The 18,226-nt window shown below is 39.0% G+C and overlaps 1 protein-coding gene across 1 annotated transcript; it reads left to right on the top strand.

The window, feature by feature from the left end:
• Positions 1-86: 86 nt before the first annotated feature.
• On the top strand, positions 87-18,019 carry UBE2D1 (ubiquitin conjugating enzyme E2 D1). The gene is made up of 7 exons (XM_054382778.1): positions 87-155; positions 8,171-8,234; positions 8,330-8,361; positions 11,074-11,151; positions 11,442-11,547; positions 13,652-13,745; positions 16,635-18,019. The coding sequence occupies exons 1-7, from the start codon at positions 132-134 to the stop codon at positions 16,678-16,680; spliced, it is 444 nt and encodes a 147-aa protein (XP_054238753.1). The 5' UTR covers positions 87-131; the 3' UTR covers positions 16,681-18,019.
• The last annotated feature ends 207 nt before the right edge of the window (positions 18,020-18,226 follow it).

Here is an 18,226-nt window from a genome sequence, read left to right as displayed (position 1 = left end):
AGGCGGTCACAAAGGGCGTCCGCCGAGCCCGGCCCCGCCTGCTCGCTCCCGCGGCGCGCGCCGATGCCGTTAACCGCCTGCTCCGACGCCCCCCGTGCTGCTCTCCCTGCCGCCGCCTGCTCCGCACTCCCATGGCGCTGAAGCGGATACAGAAAGTGAGTGGGGGCTCAGCGGCGGGAGCGGGGCTGAAAGGGCCTCCACGCACCCAGGGGTGGTCGTGGGCAGGGCCGTGGCTCAGCAGGAGGCGTAGCGGGAGCTCTTGCTCCGCGTTGTCTTTGCTTAGGGCCCGTCATTCCGTACTCCTGGGTCGTGCTGGAGCCGGTGTTGGGGCCTCGTGGGGCCGCCTCAGGAGGCGGAGGGGCCCAGCTCGACGCGGGGCGCGGCTGTCCCGATCGGAGCGGGTGTGAGGTGGAGGAAGGGGAGCTTTGTGCGTTTCCTCACGGTGTCGGGACTCTTCGCCTTCTTAAAGGCCCCCACCCCGCGTCATCCCTTTAAATTGTCTTTTATAAACGGTCGGAGAGATTTCCCGGGGGCACGGCGCTGTGGTTGTGAGGTAGTGGGTGAAAGGCGATGTTGTGTTAACGGGTAATCTTTAGCAGAGGTGTTAAGTTGCCAAAATACCTTGTTCCTGTTGTGCACGTCTTAGTTAGCTGTGTGCTGAAGTTGTTTGGTTTGGTTTGGTTTTTTCCAACATTAGGAAGTGCTGTCAGCCCAGCGCTTCATATGACCTTTGAATGTATCCCAGATGTCAGGTTTTTTGCGTAGTAGTTGTGAATGGCCAGGTTTTAAGCGAGGAGTCAATGTTTAGATTCCTTTTGTTTGACAAGACCGAACTGGTCATTGTACAGTACAGACAACAAAGGCACTAGGGATTGTAAACATAGAAATCGAGTCAATGTTGGTGCTTTGGGCATGTTATCGAATCCATGGTATTTTGTGGCTGTTGACGTGCCATGTTTAGTTGATGTTTGTGCTATCCTGGTTCTGTGAGTGCACTGTAATTTCTTGTTCTGGATTCCCTTGTGCTTTTGGAAAACGTTGGTGTTACAGGATGAGAATTCTATACTGACCAGTTAACCCCGCAGCAGGCGAATCTGGGATATCCCACAATACATACAAAATTATTTGGATGGATTTCTATGAGAAATTGATAGTCATGTCTCATCAATCTTATTATGCTATCAATCTTATTATGCTTTACAGATAGTGCAATAAAGGGAGATTTTTGTTACTTCTTATCATGTTTGTTGCGAATGGTGGATTTGAACATTATATCAAATACTAATAAATAACTACAGAGATATTGCTTTAGCAATAACTGTCACGCTTCTTTATGTTGTGGGCATGCTTTGTCTTTTGTCGCCTTTTCAATTTCACGCCTTTTCTTGGACATCTCTTTATCCTTGCGTTTATATGAAAAAGATTGTTCTGAACATCTTCTCTTTCCTCTTGTTCAGTTTTGTTCTGCTAAAATGAACAGACAAAGTGGAAAGTGGTAGTCTTCTACCACTTGAGATGGAGTGGTACTTTGTGGTCTTTCAAAGGAGGTTCTGTTAGAACAGGATTGTTCTCTGTATTTTTCTCTTATCACGTTCTTTGTGTAACTTTTCTTTTTCCTTTAGAAACTTCTATATATATTTGACAGCCATGGTTATCTTTAGTGTGGTACATAAAAACTTTACGCTTGATAGATATGAAATTATGGGTAGACTACTTAGGAAAGAGTATCTTCCTGATAGACTTTTTAGATTTTGTTTCTGCTCTTTGAATATGCAGAAGTGCTTACTGGGATGCTGACTTTGAAGTAGTATAACGTTTCCTGCTTACGCAGTTAACTTCTATCTAATCAGAAAGAAATGTTGGAGAAGGACCTATCACAATACCTGGGATGAGCTTCAGAACTAGTCACATCTTGCTTCTAGTTTGCTGCATGGATGGTTGCTGCTGGTTTTCTTTTTTATTAACTACCTTCATCACTATATACTGCTTTCCCAAGCTAAGAAAAGTGACTTGAGCAGTTTGGTCAGCAGTCTGCCTCCTGAGCAGTAGAAGAGGAAGGTGCCAAGTAAATAGGAATGTTTCAAACGGAACATGGACATGAAGTGGAAAAGGTCGAAGAGGAAAACTATCTGGATGTCACTGTAATATGTAGAGATTTGCTGAAAATTATGGAACTAGAAATTTAATGTGCATGAAAAATGTTTGAATATGATTTGTTTATTTCGTCTAACTTCTTGATGTTTTTGACTGGCTGTGAAGGTCAATACATGTACTCTATCCGAAAGAATAGAGGAGCAGAGGAAATGCAGGGCTTTGGAGTTTCACAAAATGCCTAGAGGAACTTTTTGGAGAACAAAGCACTGTTAGAAAACACAGTGGTATTACTTGGGAGCTTGTCAGTCTAGACGTACTGTCTGCAGTTAATCTTGGGTGGTTTTAGGGTGGGTGAGAATTGTACTTTAACAGAGCTTAGGGATTTTGGTGGCAAGCTCAAGTGTTTGTTCACAATTATTTTGGTAATTTTTATGTAGTTTTGACAATTTCAAATAGTATTGCCATTGTGATCTGTGTAGTTGCATCCTGTCTTGTGTTGATAAACCTTGAGGGCTGATCCTCAAAGGAGGACTTCTGGACTATGTTAATGGAAAGATGTATAGCACTTGGGAGCTTTCTTTTAAAACGAGCAATGGAATAACTTCTTGATGAACGTGAGGTAGAAGAGCAGTGAGACCATGAAGCCCTGCTGTGCAAGCACAGCCATCAGTGCTGCATCCATGACAAATTCATCTCGGAGTTTCTCAGTGAGTCTCACAAGGACAGGGGATGCTTGCTCATTGTAAGCTGAGGGGCCTGTGTTATTTGACCTTGTTACTGCTTTGCTTTGCCACTGCAGGAAAGAGAGGCACTGTGTTTTTATGCCTTCCAAAACTTGGCAGTGCTCTGTGAATGATGCAGAATAGATGTTCCTTGGGGCGGGAATTGCTTCCCTGTCAGCTGAAGCACCAGTGGAAGAGGAACACCTGTTTTTGTGGGCATTGTAAGTTCCAGATGTTGCAAATGATGAAAGCAAAACAAACACTGGAGGTTTTAGCTGGGGAGGGATCTTAAACCAAAAGGCTTTTATTGTTGCCACCTCTGGAAACAGAGACACCATGGCTTCTGTGCAAGGCAGAAAATAATTCGTGATGTCAAGTTATGAAAGTTAGTGTGGAGGTTGTTTCTATCCATCCACCCTTAGGCAGAACCAATTTTCTGAGATTCCTGTTGAGAATTTTTTGTGAACATAGTTGTCAGATTGCTGTCCTGGCAGCTCAGTGGTACTGTTGAGGACATTGTTTTCCTCATAAATTCTGTATTTCTGGGTGTTCCACTAGTGCTAACAGGGGTTGATGTTGTGCTTGTTTTGAACAATGTCCAAATCCAGTATTTACTTCTGTTATAGGCATTTAAAAAATTGGACTTAGAACAGATTTTGAAACCAGTTAGAAGAGACGCATTTGACGACTGGTTTAAAAATAGCTGCTGGGTTTTATCTTGTTGGTGCATAGTGCTTGATTGTTTTTCTTCTACAACTGAGTAAGAATAGAAAGCATTCAGGCATATATCAGTGAACTACACATCTGTTTGTTTCAGTATGTTTTTCATGTATGCATAGACTAACAGGACATAGGACTTAAATATTTACATTGGGAAAAAAGTCTGTTACTGTAAATTGACTGAAGTAAATGTTACTGATACTTGTGGTTTAGGTTTTGACTTTCAACTATTGAGTCACATGCTGTCTTTGGATGGTAATAAACATAATGAGGAAACTTATTTTGGGGATTCGTAGTGTAAAATGTTTTATTTAGCCTCAAAACATCAGCTGTGATATCACAGCAATTTTTTTTCCATTGAAACAATGCATACAAATATGTACTTTATTACTAAGATCCTTATATTGAGAACTCTTGTGATAAATATTTGCTTTACATTTACCAAATTTATGAAGAACAGACAATCCTTTAACTAAGTTTAATCACTGGGGTTTTTTGACAGGTGGTTCCAAACAAGCATTAATATGTGTGAGTGTGGTGGGAAGTGAGTCTGTGGTCTACACTGTGTTTGTGCAAGAAATGAAGAACCTTTCTCACAAGTATAAACCCTGATATTTTAAATGTGTGGCAAAGGGCTCTAGCTGGGGGTTCTGTCAATTAGAGAATTAAAATAACATTTTGTGATGCTCCCTGCAGTTTATTTTCGTCTTCTGATAGTCTGCAGTCTTTTCTTCCAGACATTAATTGAGAAAAAAGGAGACTTTTTTTAATCCTTTTTTTGTTACTACTCATAGCTATTGAGGGTCCATGAGTACTGTGCTGAGAATATTTATTTACTAAAACAGTCTTGTTTTAGTAGCTTTTTAGGAGAGAATCCTAAATGGGAATGAAGAATGTGAGTGTTAAATTGGCCTTTCAGTCTTGACCAACTGTATGCTTTTATGGAATGCATCCTGTCTTCTACTTTGACAGTCAGTACTAGTCTGCGCATGCAGAGGTACTGCCAGCATTTAAAGTTTACTATAGCATGTGTTTTACATCTCTTAAACTCCCGAGTCATGGATCCTGCTTGCTTTTGTGCTCTGCTGCTGGTCTGTAGTTACAAAAGGAGAAATCATTTGCTGCAACACCTATCCATTTGCAAGCAGTGACAGAATTAAGTGTTCTATCCTACTCTGTAATATTTCTCATGTTTGAGTGGATTAGAAGATTTATTCCTACCACTGTCCTCAGTTTAGCTGTTTTCTCTGTACAAGTTTATCCTGGCTGTAGTGGGATAGTGTGGCACGTGTTGGAGCTCTTCATAAGCTTTTATGCTGTGACATTCACCAGTGTTTGAAACATCTCATACATAGGCCTCTTGCAGACAAAATCTTGCATTTGTGTATTCCCGTAAAAGATGTCTCACCAGTGTACACTGTCATTTGTAGTGTTGACTTTTGTCTTTTGAAACCAAATCTACACCGATTTGAGTTCTTGATCCTGTTTGTTAGCCTACCTACATAAAGCTTTTGCACTGGCTCTTTCTATACCAGTTAGTGAAAATACTGGTAGAGACAAGCCCTTGAAGTAACCAGAACTGCATCATGCAGCTACAGGGTGATATTCCATAAACATGAACAAAGCTGCTGGAACCAATTACCACTTAGAATTACAGGGCAATCTTCAGTGTTGACCGTGAGTGCCTTATATGCACTTGCCTTGTCCTTCTTGATGAGGGTTCAGCATACTTTGTAACTCCTAAGCCTTGTGTCTTGATAAAGCAAGGTTAGGGACTTCTTGTGAAAAGCATCTTTGCTGCTTTGAATAGAGAATCCTTGTCTTCAATTTTGCTTTTTTTGGTGAATGTGAAGTCACGAGGCATTTTTTCCTACATCTGCTTATTCCACAGAACCATGACAGCTGTTCTGCAGTGTTTGGTTCTAGACTCTGGCAGGTCAGTGTGACTCAAGGTCATTCTGACTATCTCCTTGCACCATTTCAAAAGATGTTGGAAGGCTTTAAATCTCGATCTTAAGACCTCCAGATAATTTTGCCTTGACTATGACACTTAAACATCATAATTAACAATATAAAGCTTAACAGTTCATTGTTGTTTTTTTTCCCCACAGCTTGACATGAGCTGCTGTATGTGAAAGCTCAAACTTTTCATGCTCTTTTACAAAGTCTGATGATGTTACCATTTGTGTATTTAAACTACATTAGTCTCAGTAATTTATTTCTTATGATTGGAAAATATGCCTTGAATTTGCTCTGTTAGAAATTTGGAAGCTTGGCTGGCTCTGTTTCCTAGCTGCAGAAGCTCTCTGAATACATCTGTGAACGTTGCTGTCAGTCAGTGAAGTCAGTTGAAGGAAGCCTTTTCTTTGTCTTTTTAAAGGAAATAGTAACAGGAGTTGATAGTTCTGGGTCTCATCAAGATATGATTAAAAACATGGGGGGTTTTCATCATAGGCAAACTTCAGCGCCTTTAGCCTGGAAAAAAAAATTGAAAGAGGAGTCATCCCCAGTTTCTGCCGATTCTGAAGTACATGTGTACATATAGAAGAAAACCAGTTTGTGTGGGTTTGGGGTACATAAAGACCTGGAGGAAAGCATCTAGCAAATGAGAGTACTGTAATGGACTTGTGACTCCAAAATGAAGTGCCTGCCTAGCAGTTTGCATATGCATAAGGAAATGTTTGCATATACTTTAGAGACTTTTTGAAGAGTTAAAGCTACATATTTTTCCCATCATTGCCTTCAGTTGTGTAGTCGGCCATGACTGCTCTCAAACATGTGATGTTCTCTGTTTTGGCCTTTTTTTAGTGTGTGTACAAGACTTAATCTTCTCGTGTTGGGCTAGATCTTGAGTTGCAAATTAGAGTAGACAGGGGCCATAACAGCTCTGCTGCTGCTAATGCTTTTACAACTCTCTTGTGACTCCTGTGACTCGTGGAAACTTGAAACTTGTTGACTCCTTTCATGTACTGGTGATCGTGGCCTTGCATAGATTGCTGGTTGTCTGTTGCTCCCTTAGTGAAATCTGAATCCTCTGATTAAAAAGGGAACTGCACTTTTAAAGGGTTTTGATGTTGCCTTTCTTAGTCAAAGTCTAGCCGAGAGTGTTGCTCCTGGACCTGAGTGCAATTTTATCAAGTGAGTCAAGTTAAGGGCAGACAGGTAACACTGGCTGGCAACCTGAGCTATTTCAGTATATGAAAGAACTCTCTTCTATTCTAAATCACAGTGATTGTGAGGAGTGACTTCAGAGCCATTAGTAATATTTCAGCCAGTTAATAGAGTAGCAGATAAGTTGCAATGCCTTTGAGTTCAGGGAGGAGAGTGGGCCTGTAGGAAATGTAGCTGAACTTAGGTGCCAGGTCCGTGGTAAATTGGGTCCCTCAGAGTTGTGAGTGAGTTGAAATGTTTACTGCCATGAATGGATGGATAATGACAGCAATTGAAGTACAGAGTTTTAACCCTTCAAATTGTACATGAGGTCTGTTTATATGCACAAACTCTACACTTGAATTCAACTTCAATGTAAACCTTCATTTTAGAAGTAGTTCTCTTGACTAATGATTTCTGAGTAGAAATGTTTTCACTCTTGTTCCTTAAGCTAAGCACAAGGAGATATTTGTAGACTTTATTATATCTGTTGTCCACTTCAATGTGTATGTTTTGAGTAATTACTAGAGTGAAACACATTTTAGTTTATTTCGATAAGAAGCATTTGCACATAATTGTTAAACTTACTGCAGCACAGTTCCTATCAGTTTAGACCTGGAAAAGGCTGCTTGTTATTATTACAGTCACATGTTAGACATCAAAAGTAGTTTATTGAATGAAACAAGGAAAATGAAACAGCACTAGTGACTAGCTTGTTTTGCATTTGCTATAGCCATGCTAATTCATATGAAAAGCTAAGCTGGGTTTGTGTAATTAGATAATAAATTTAAATTATTTTGGAACTTTCCACGTGAACTTCTGTAAAAGAAGTCAGTCAGTGGACTTGGAAAAGCTTCTTTGAATGCTTCTTTTTAAATTTCTACTTGGGTTTTTTTTTTATTAGCATATTTGAAGAAAATCCATGCAGGGAATTAAATCAAGGTATGGTAAAGAAGGCATAGAGCTATTGTATTTCCTTTATAATTTATTTAGGAACCTTTTTATTATGCTTATAGGTCATTTCTAGGCAGACTGCAAGCATTTTATGAGCTAGTGTAACTCAACTAGTGTCCATAGATTAGGCCAATGAAGGAAGCTTCTGTAAAATCAAAAGCTAAAGCAACAGTCAGATTAGCACATTAATTTTTAAATTCATCAGTGAATTTACAGAAACTCCTCTTTTTTTTTTTCTTTTTTTTTTTTTGTGTGTGCATGAACTCAATTATTTAATGAACTTGTCTATAACTTAAGTGCTTAGACATGTCAATTTATAACACAATGCTGGTTTTAGCTGCAGACCTATCTGGCAAAAAAAATCCCTTTCAGTATCAATGAGCATTTTGAGTGTTGATTTCTATTAAGATAGTACCAGTCTATTTAATAAAACTTGTTTGTGTTGCCAGTCTTGAAGTGATGCTGCTGAGTGGTGGGTATTTCACCACACTACACAGATAGTCTTTTAGATATTTGCGTGTTTCTTACAGGAACTGAGTGATCTGCAACGAGACCCACCGGCCCACTGCTCTGCTGGCCCTGTTGGAGATGATTGTAAGTTCCTCATAGTTCATTGCCACAGTTGACTTTTCTTTCGCTTACCAAAAATCTTGGGAAATCTCTAATTGTTGAATCTTTTTTTCTTTCAGTGTTCCATTGGCAAGCCACAATTATGGGACCTGTAAGTATAAAATTCCTGCCCCTTAGAAAACAAACCTTGTTTCCCATTTTGTTACAGAAGGATAAATTTGGGTTCTGCAAACACAGCAGTCATGTTCAGCTGTGTTCTTTACAGATGAAAGAGTTAGGGTGGGATTGTTGTTCTTAGGAGTCTGAGGCCAGCTTCTTTCTGTAACTCCTCAAAATCCATCCTCTTCATGGTGCTTAATCGGTCAACTGCAGTATTGGAATTGGTGATGTGGGCTGCGAAAGTAAAATCATGCTTTTCAAAGATGATCAATTCTGGAAGATTCATCTATCTGAAAGGAGAAAGAGTGGCTGTAATCCACTGTTCAAGATGGTAACTGTAAACAAGAGAAGAGTTGTATACCATGATTTGGGGGCTTTTAAGTAGAGCTCATTTGATGGCTGTGATGCGGCTCTGGCAAGATCAGATGGTTCTTGTGAACTGCAAACCAGCAGTTGTGAGTACTTTCGGTTTCTGTGTGAGGGTGATCTGGTTTGAGGGAGATCTCTGAAGACCCCATTTTTGACTCTTATCAAGGAATTGACATAAGAAAAAATAATAAAGCTTAAACACACAGAATTTTTAAAGAAAACTGAAAAGGGTTTTAGCACAAAGAATAAGGAACAACATGACCTGAGAGAAAGGGGTACTATTCAGTATCATGGTACAGGGTTTGTTTTCCTAGTGTTTTCATTTTGGATTTACTAATTTAGAAAGAAGAGTGTCTGGTTCAGATAGTGAGCTGAATCACTGGGAGTTGAAATTTTGAGGCAATCCTTCATCCATTAAGATGCAATATCACATGGTGGAGAAAAGTAAAACTGTCTCCAGTGAGACTTTCTGCATTTTCAGCACAGCTGCTCTGAAGCAGTGAAAGATCAGTTACTAATTTGGAGTCTGTTGTCCAACTTGTCAATGGCCCAGCAGCAGCTGAAGTGATGGTGGCAAGTGTTGCTGCAGAATACTAATGCTTTTGCCATTTCTTCTTTAACAACCGTTCTTTCACATACAATGTCGTTCTGACCTCTGCCCTCCTGCACTGTATAAAGGTGAATGACAAAACAGCAAAGAAGAGTTAACAAAAGCTTACTTGCTGCTTGCCACCAATAATGTCTCTCTCCTGACTGACCCTGTGACCTCAGTCAGGAAAATACTAGCACATAAATCCCAACTGAATTTTTTTTTTTCTTTTTTCTTCCAGCTTGCTTTTAACTTTTCATATTCTGTAGAGGAAAACATTCTCTTTGCTTCAGGTTCCTCAGATTTCTCTAGTCAAGGATAAGAATGAGCGGCTATTGCCAACCTTTCTCAGCCCTAGGTGCTGAGACACAAAAAAAAACAAACAACCAAACAGTCAAGATAATAACCCTTTATCTTGATAACATCAGGAAACAGGGATGCATGTCCTGTGTGTTTCCTGCTGGCCTGAGGGAATAAAACTGAGGAGTAAAACTTAGCTTCACAATTCACTTCCTGTGTGAAGAGGCAGGGTAAGCTCTTCTGTCCGTGGCCATCATCAATATGATTTATATACCTCACTCAAAGCATAATGTGACCTTACTTTGCCTTCTCTCTAACACTGAAGTTGTCTCATCTTCAGCTTGTTTTAACTTTGACAAATCCATTTAGTATGCATGCAAACAGTCCTTTCAAACCTAATAGAAAGTACAGTGGCAATCTCTTCTGATGTCAATGCTGACTTCCTAGCAATACTATATATAACCTGCCTTATACTGCAACACTGCATTTTGAATGTGCAAGACATGTCTTTGTAGACTGTTTATGATTTTACTTTTTACATTCCTCTCTAAAACTGTAATTTTTGCTCATTTCCAAAATAAACATAAATTCCAACGTCTGCCTTTTCTTCCATAAGAAACCCCCCAAAAAAATGATCTTTGCTGAGACTGGTATTTTACATTGACCAAGAAATAAGAGGTTGTTTTTTTTTTCTTCTGCCTTTGATCAGAAATGGCATCACTGCTCTTTGTGATTTAGCATTGAGACTTTCCCCCTCACTTTTCTAGTCAATAAAGCTGAAAGATTTCCTCAACAGATGACTACAACAAAGTTATTTCTATCTATTAACTGTGTGCAACCTGGACCTAAACCTGTGCACATGTTCTCTAACAAAATGCATGTTCACAGATTTGTACAGGTCACAAAGATGTTGTGTGTTTTAAAACTCCCCTGATGCCATCATGATCAACTGAGTTATGTTGGAAAATCCTACTCTTTGCATCTGCAAAGAGAAACCACTTCTGAAGGTAAGTATGTTTGTAGCTTAAGGATGGAGGAGGATCAGAGCAGCTGTGGTGTTGCACGGAGACAGGATTTGGAACTCTGGCTCTGGGTTTTGCATTCCCCCTGGTGTGGTGGAGCTGATGGATTGCTGGTTCAAACACTGCTCCCTCCCTTGCGCTGCCCAAGAAGGGCAGCACCTAGTAGCTGTGTTGGGTTATTGCAGTAGCAGTCATGGTTGGCTCTGTTGCAGCTCTATAGGCCAGTAGGAGGGTTCAGTTCACTCTCTGCCTTCCCAGTACACAGCCTGTTGTGGGCTATGTCCCACAGCATGGGCTGTGTACTGGGCAAAAAGTGGATTTTCTAAGATACTCACAGTCTTGGGAGGTTATGTGCATTCAGAAGGAAAGCTCCGAAAGAACCGAAATATATTCATGTATTTTATTTGTTTTGTTTTTTCCCCAGCCTGACAGTGCATATCAAGGGGGAGTTTTTTTCCTCACAGTACACTTTCCCACAGACTACCCTTTCAAACCACCAAAAGTAAGTCCTTCCTCTCAAAACTCACACAGTTTTTGGTTGTTTTTTTGGTCAAAGCTTTGTTTCTATGCTTTAGTTCTCTGAGGCTTAACTTTAGAAGTTAAAACCAGAAAGACGAGCAACAGGACACATGTTCATAGTGGATGAGCAAATATGTCTTTACAATAAATTGTGTTGGCAGATCTAGTATGACTGGAACTGAAAGGACAATGTTAGGGATTCCACGTGTAATAAACAGAATTTGATGTTACTTGGTTTTGTTTTGGTTTTTATTATTATTATTTTTATTTCAGATTGCTTTTACAACAAAAATATACCACCCAAACATAAACAGCAATGGAAGTATTTGCCTTGATATCCTGAGATCGCAATGGTCACCAGCTCTGACGGTATCTAAAGGTAAACTCACAGGTTTGCTTCTGTGCTTATGGTGGGGTTTTGTGTATTGCTGCACTAAGAGTGGCAGAAGGAACTCATTCACCCCATATGTTACAAAAATGGCAAATTCCACTGGAATTCTTGTGCAGATGTCGCATTATATAAAATGTGTGTTGCAGAAAAAAGTTGTAAACCAAGTTTGGTAGGATGTCCAATTAGCCTGCAATGCAGTTCTGTATTATAGCTGACTGTACATGCAAAACAGAGCAGAAACTGGTGAGCAGAGCTTCAAAATTGGAGTAATTTGAATATAAATGGAAAACCCTGATACTGATGTGTGTGGGCTTTACCTGATTGCTTATTGAGAGTTCTTTGGGTTGCTTGGGCATCCCTGTGTGGGCTAAGGTCTTAATTACACTTTATTTTAAAATGAGAGAAATTGTTCTGGTTTGCTTTCCTCTGTCAGAAGAATATTTTTAAAATGTAGCTGCTTTCAAAGTCATCAGTGAAAGACTTACTGAAATACTCTAGTCCTGAAGTTGAACTTTCTGAAGTGGAACACTGCAGATTTTTGGAACATTGAGGTTAGAACTAAGGAGTCTTTTGTGTTGTAGGCATTTTGTGTTGCTACAAAAGTTGATGAAAATGTGAGTGCTATTGCTGTTTTCTCTCTCCCATTTTCAAAATGCTTAGGCACGCTTTCAGCCATACTGCAGGAAAGTCTCAGGGCTCAAAAGGTTAAACAGTATCACATCTTGCTTCTGTGCCAGAGAGCTCTCTAAAGCCCATGCCTTTTTTTAGAACAGAGTCCTTGCATTTGGTCTATGAGCAAGGAAAAAAAGGTGTTAGTCTTTGTCCAGTGGAAATTGTTTGATGCTAAATAAAATCTAACACCGTTTCCTGTAGTTGCTGAAGACACGAATTTGTTTTGTGTGTAGTTGGCATCAACTTTCCAAAGAAACAGATTGTTTATTACTGAGCGAAACATTGTCTTGTATCTAGTTATTCAGAAGTTTTTGGCAAGTGAAAGGTGGCATTTATATGGTGTTTAGCAGTCTGCATTTACAACTGAAGACTCTTAAGGTTTTAGCTCCTCAGCACTTTCCTTTGTTTAGTTGTCGAAGCATCCTGTAGTTTCCAAGTCTGCTGGCCTCATGTGTTCTGATTTGATGTATACGTCATACACTGGAAAGTAGCTCAGTGGCTCAAGGGAGTTTCTCCTTTATAGTTTTTGTTTTACTGAATTAAAGGATTACAACATACTGTTAGCACCTCTGATTGGTGTGACCAGCTATTCTAAGCCAGTTGTCTAACCTTATAGGTGTGTTTGGCACTTAATAAAATCAAACATCTTAGCATGAAGTGGTGGTTCAACTTGCTGCAGCTGAAAATAGGTATTAGTCCAGGCTCTCTGGAAACAAGTCAGAACAGATTATGGCAGCATCCAATTTCCTTTCATGACACATTTAGAGTTGTTTAACTGTGTACTCGTGTATTTACAGTAGCTCCAAGTACAAACCCAGCAATTTTCTGAAAACTATGGACTGAAACTGTTAGAAAAATCATTCTTGGTTCAACACTAGGAAATGCATGTGGACTTGTAAGTGAATACCTGCACATAATGCTGCTGAAGTGTTTTCTGAAAATGGAAATACCAAGTGAAATGAAATGTTGATATGAAGGAAGGAGAGAACTGTCAGCACAGAAGTGGGGAGGGATATGCACCAGTAGAGTATTGCATGGCAGTCTAATAGTAACAGTATTAACAGTCTTAAATAATTGTAGATAGAAGAGCTTAGTTTGGCCAAATATTTATTGGTAACTATGTACTCTGCAGTTTATTTAATGTTCATGGGTTAACACATGGGAGAGCGATCATTACAAAAGCACAAGTCTGTGAGTTTCAGGTTCTCTAGGCAAGTATCAGGTGTTGTTTACTTAGCACCTAGAAAAAATATCCTTTATAAACAATTCTAAGCAGAACTGTGATGTGAAAGCATAGTACTAATATGCAGTCTCTTTCCAATCACCCTTCTACCACCCTTCTTCAGAGATCTGGGATATGTTAAAGGATTACAGAAATAAAGCAAACTAACTTGTTTAATCAAGTGTCTCTTTTATTTAGTTTTATTGTCCATATGCTCCTTACTTTGTGATCCTAATCCAGATGACCCTCTAGTACCGGATATTGCACAGATCTACAAGTCAGACAAGGAAAAGTGAGTATAATGTACACCTAATTATGTCTCTGGTACTTGCAAACAGTTAACTACTACAGACCTTCTGTCTTAACTTTTAAAGGCACTCTTTTTGTAGATTTCCAGAGCATTATCTTTGTAAATCTTGAGAATATCAATTAGCGGATTGGCAAGCAGAAAGCTGTAGGCATACACAGCTGATGGGTGCTTGCCTTTTTTTTTTTTTTTTTTTTTTTTCCCCCCACTTAGTTGCATAAAACCTTCACGCTTTTGTGTTTCATCTTCATGTTAATGAAAAACAATTTCCCAAATATGAGTTACTTGTTTCTACTGTGATCCTCCAATTGAGCCTTTAAGATGTTAGGTCTGAACAACAAACATATGTTTTTGACACTATTTGGTAAATGTAGCATAGCCCAGTATTCAGTTTTAATTAGTGGTAAGAAGTGCTGTTGCAGTTTGCAGCATCTTGCAGAGAAAAAAGAACCTTTTTTGCTTTCTGGAACAACTGTAGAACTTGCAGGAAGTTTCTGGTGTTGGGAAGGTAACATGGACAGCACGTAACTGAAATACTACATACTTCTAGACCAAACCTAAGAGTACTATACTGAGTAGAACAATTATTCTGGGATCTTCTAGTACAGAACTCCTTGGATTTCCCAGACTTAATTTCTTAAGGCTTACTGCCTTTTTGTTGTACATCACTCCTGAGGAGGGTTTTTTTGAAGCACTGTTTTATAACTACATAGGTTAGTGAACCCTCATGACAGCACATAATAAGATTTGGAGGTCACTACACTAGCAAGCCTGGTGCTCCGGCACCTCTCTAGAGTGGTTCTTTTGAGCACTCAGATTTTGAGTACTGGCATCTGTGGATATTTAAGCAAAGTGATGCATCAAATTCCTAGGAGTTTGTTACAGTTGTGGGTGGCAGAAAGTTTGTGCCCTTTCTTCCACCTTGATTTTTCAGATTGTTTCAGAGGAACTACTACTTCTTTGAGAATTTTTTCCTATCTTTGCTGCATACTGTTGATACCAGCTACTTGCTCCTCCTGGGCTTACCAGTGTTCTGCATGGTAAAGGTTATAGAACGTGATCCAGGAAGGAAATACTGTTTTGCTTACTGCTGGGAGATTTGTTAACTCTGCTGCTATATGTATTTTAAGCACAATCCACGATGTCATCTGCTGTCTATAAGTGTGGCCTGAGCTGCGTCTTCTCTTAACAGGGTTTCAGCACCTGTGGATTTTTTTAGGGGTATATGGTACTAAGACTAAAACACATGGATCTCTAAGGTTTTCCAAATACATCCAGTCATGATTTGCCAAGAATAGAATAACCTTCCTCAAAATTTCTGTGACGGTTTCTGGTGGCTTTACCAACAGATGATGTAGTCATAGCCATGCAGTATCTTGATAGATTGCCTTACCACCACTGTTTATCTGGCTTCTTCAAGCTGTGGAAATGGTTATGGATTTAGTTTGGGGCAGGCTTATTTTTGGTATTTCAGTTGCTTTTTGGTAACGTTATTGTTAAGTATTTTAGTTGTTAGACTCTGCTTCAGGCTCTCTGGAACGTTTGTGATATCCAGAAGGATTTCTGACTTTCTGATTATCTGACTGAGAAACGAGTATCTGTTTTTTAGTACTGAAGACTTAGTGCTAGTGGCTTATGGTTCATCACGTACCACAAGTCCAGTACTTTGAGGACTGGATAGAGGAGTGATGTAGAAGTTTTGTGGAAGTCTATGGAAGTTATTTCTCTCCCTAGTGTAAGAATTACTGAAAATGTCATTTCCATGTCCAATACAGTCAAGTGATGTTCTTCTGAAGTGCTCGAACACTAGAAGGTAGTGTTCAAGTTGAGGATATTGTGCCTCAGCTTCTCCCCATTTGTGTCTCAGTTCTTATCCACCCACTTACTTAATAGTGATTTCAGCTGTTGTGCCTCCTCTTTGTGAAGGAAGTGAATAAGGAATATATCTAATCTCCAAACCTCAAAATTTAATCATTGCTAGAGAAAGAGAACATTTAAGTCTTCACTACAGCTTTACCTTCTTAGGATGTTCACCTATTAAATTATTTTTAGTCTAACCTTGACTTCAGGAATGAAAGATATGGCAGATTATCATTGAGCATTTGGGCATTTCATTGGAAGTAAAAATTCAAAGACTTATATGGTAGCATATTCTTAAGAAGAAAACCAATTAGTATATGAGTTGCTTACTGATCTTAAGAAAAGTTTAAAAATTTTGTCAGTGTTTTCTCTGGAGGACCCAGAAGAAAGTAAATCTAGTCTGAAGACCAGAATGTAACATGTAAGGGCCAGAGAGGGAAGTTATTGCCTCTCTGACATTAACCTTCTGAGAGTGTTTTATCAGCTTCACACCAGAAGGAAAGGAGCCAAGACTTAAAATCCGCTAAAAAGCACTTTTCAGAAAGCTTTTTCCTTTCAAGTTCTGAAATGCAGATAGCAGTGTAGAATAGAGAAAAAAAATCTAAACCATCCCCTGTGCCTTCTGTGCCCTCCCTTTCCAAAGCCAGTTAATTGCACTGAATTTTATGCAGCTATAATGTGTGAAGTTTGTCAGACTGTTAACAGCAATACATGCTTAGGAATAACTGCCAACGAATTCCTGTTAGGGTACAAATAAGGGAATCATTTGGGAAATGCAAAATAAATATGCATGTGATAGGCATTTAATACAAACGTGAGATTGGCTTTGATGGGTAGCCTGAGAAACTGAACATGCACTGGTTCTGTTTCTAGGCTTTTAGACTATTTTACTATTATAAGAATCAGTGCTGTGAGGTGAAAAGCTCAGTAACATCTGTGTTAAGTAAATGTGTGGCCATTGTCAGTGCATCACTAACAGCTCTTCACTGTAATGCCTTCTTTCTGCACATACAGATACAACAGACATGCAAGAGAATGGACTCAGAAATATGCAATGTAAACTTGTGAAGACTTTTTCATATACCACAGAGTACTGTAAATTCTAGGATTTTTTCAAAGTTAGAAGGAAATGGAGCACAGTTGACTGTTTTGATGTGTCATGATGCCCCTCGAAATTTTTTTTTTCCACCCATGTGTGTTTCTGGAGCAAAGGAGAAAAAACTTCCAAAAATAAACCTTATGACTGTGATAAGAATATTTATCCTCTTTGTATGCTTTGCAGAAGACACTTATTATGTTTTTTTAAGAGTTGGACATCTGCATCTTCAGCCTAAGAGATCCATAATGCAGTTGTAAAGCAACCAAATTATTTTTGCTGGAAAAAGTTGCTGGTGTTGTGATGAATACTGTATGTGTGTCCTTAAAGTACATTGTGTGTTTGAATTTAATTTTGTTAGTTCACTTACATAATTTGTTTGGGGTTGTTTTTTATTTTATTTTACTGTACAGACTATTTTATTTACCATGTAAGTCATTTCAGTTTAGACTGACTTGCTTGTGCACAGTATTGGCAAGATACAACTGCTAGTATTGAAAGTAATTGGAGTATCCCACCCATTGGGATAGTCTGAAGACTGACTGCAGACTCCTTAAAACCTGAAATACTCTTTGCACTGTAATTCTTTATACGCTGACTATGGAAAAACACTTGGTTTTGATTCTGTTGCATACTTGACTTGATTTTATTGCAATGTGAACTAATTGCACTGCTATGTAGAAGGTCGTGTAACCCTTGGTTACTGTTCACAACTGATTTTTGACACATGGGCGACATAACACTATCCCAGGCCTTTTACAAGTCTAAATGTAGCCTTTTCCATATAAATAAAATGCGTTTTCTACTACTTGTCTTGGCTATCTTATTTTGAATCATGCATATCCCTAAAGTGCTTGTTCTAACATTAGAGAATCAGAATATTCAGTGTGCATGTGTCTTGTAGAGAAAAAGGAAGGTAAAGCCGTGCATCACGTATTATTTAGTGTTGCAATTAATTTTTATGCTAGCTTTAGCCTGATTTATTTAGCATGTGGTGCCCATTGTTTTATAAAGGATTTTAACTAGCTACTTCTATATTCATTTAGAGTAAAAATACCACAAGTGTTTGAGCATCAAACTCTTCAGTTAAGGTGGTGTGTTTGCAGTATTGGAATGTTAACAGTCAGCTTCTCACACTTAAAACTGTCTTTGTCCATTCACTGGCGCTTCAGTTGCTCCACACTATGCATGTGGGAGGCCAGTACTGCTGGCAAGGGGCAATCATTTCTGATAAAGCAGATGAAAAGCAGAAAAAACTTTCATTTCCTATGGTTTGTTCTTTTTGGGTATCTGAAAATTAAAATGAAACTAATTTTTTTCTCTACCTTGCACATGAAAGAATAGTGACTTGCAGTTGGGAAATTTGTCATAAGTAAATGGTTTTCAAGATGACAAAAATATTTGTGTGGTTTTTTTTTTCTTACTGTAATGAATGCCAGCTGGAATTTGGGGTGTGGGTGGAAAGCATGTGTGGTAGGGACTTCTATCTCTACCCTTGGAATATTGCTAT

This window comes from Indicator indicator, chromosome 7 (assembly GCF_027791375.1).
Source record: "Indicator indicator isolate 239-I01 chromosome 7, UM_Iind_1.1, whole genome shotgun sequence".
NCBI lineage: Eukaryota > Metazoa > Chordata > Aves > Piciformes > Indicatoridae > Indicator > Indicator indicator.
This window is presented reverse-complemented; position numbering and strand designations above follow the sequence as displayed.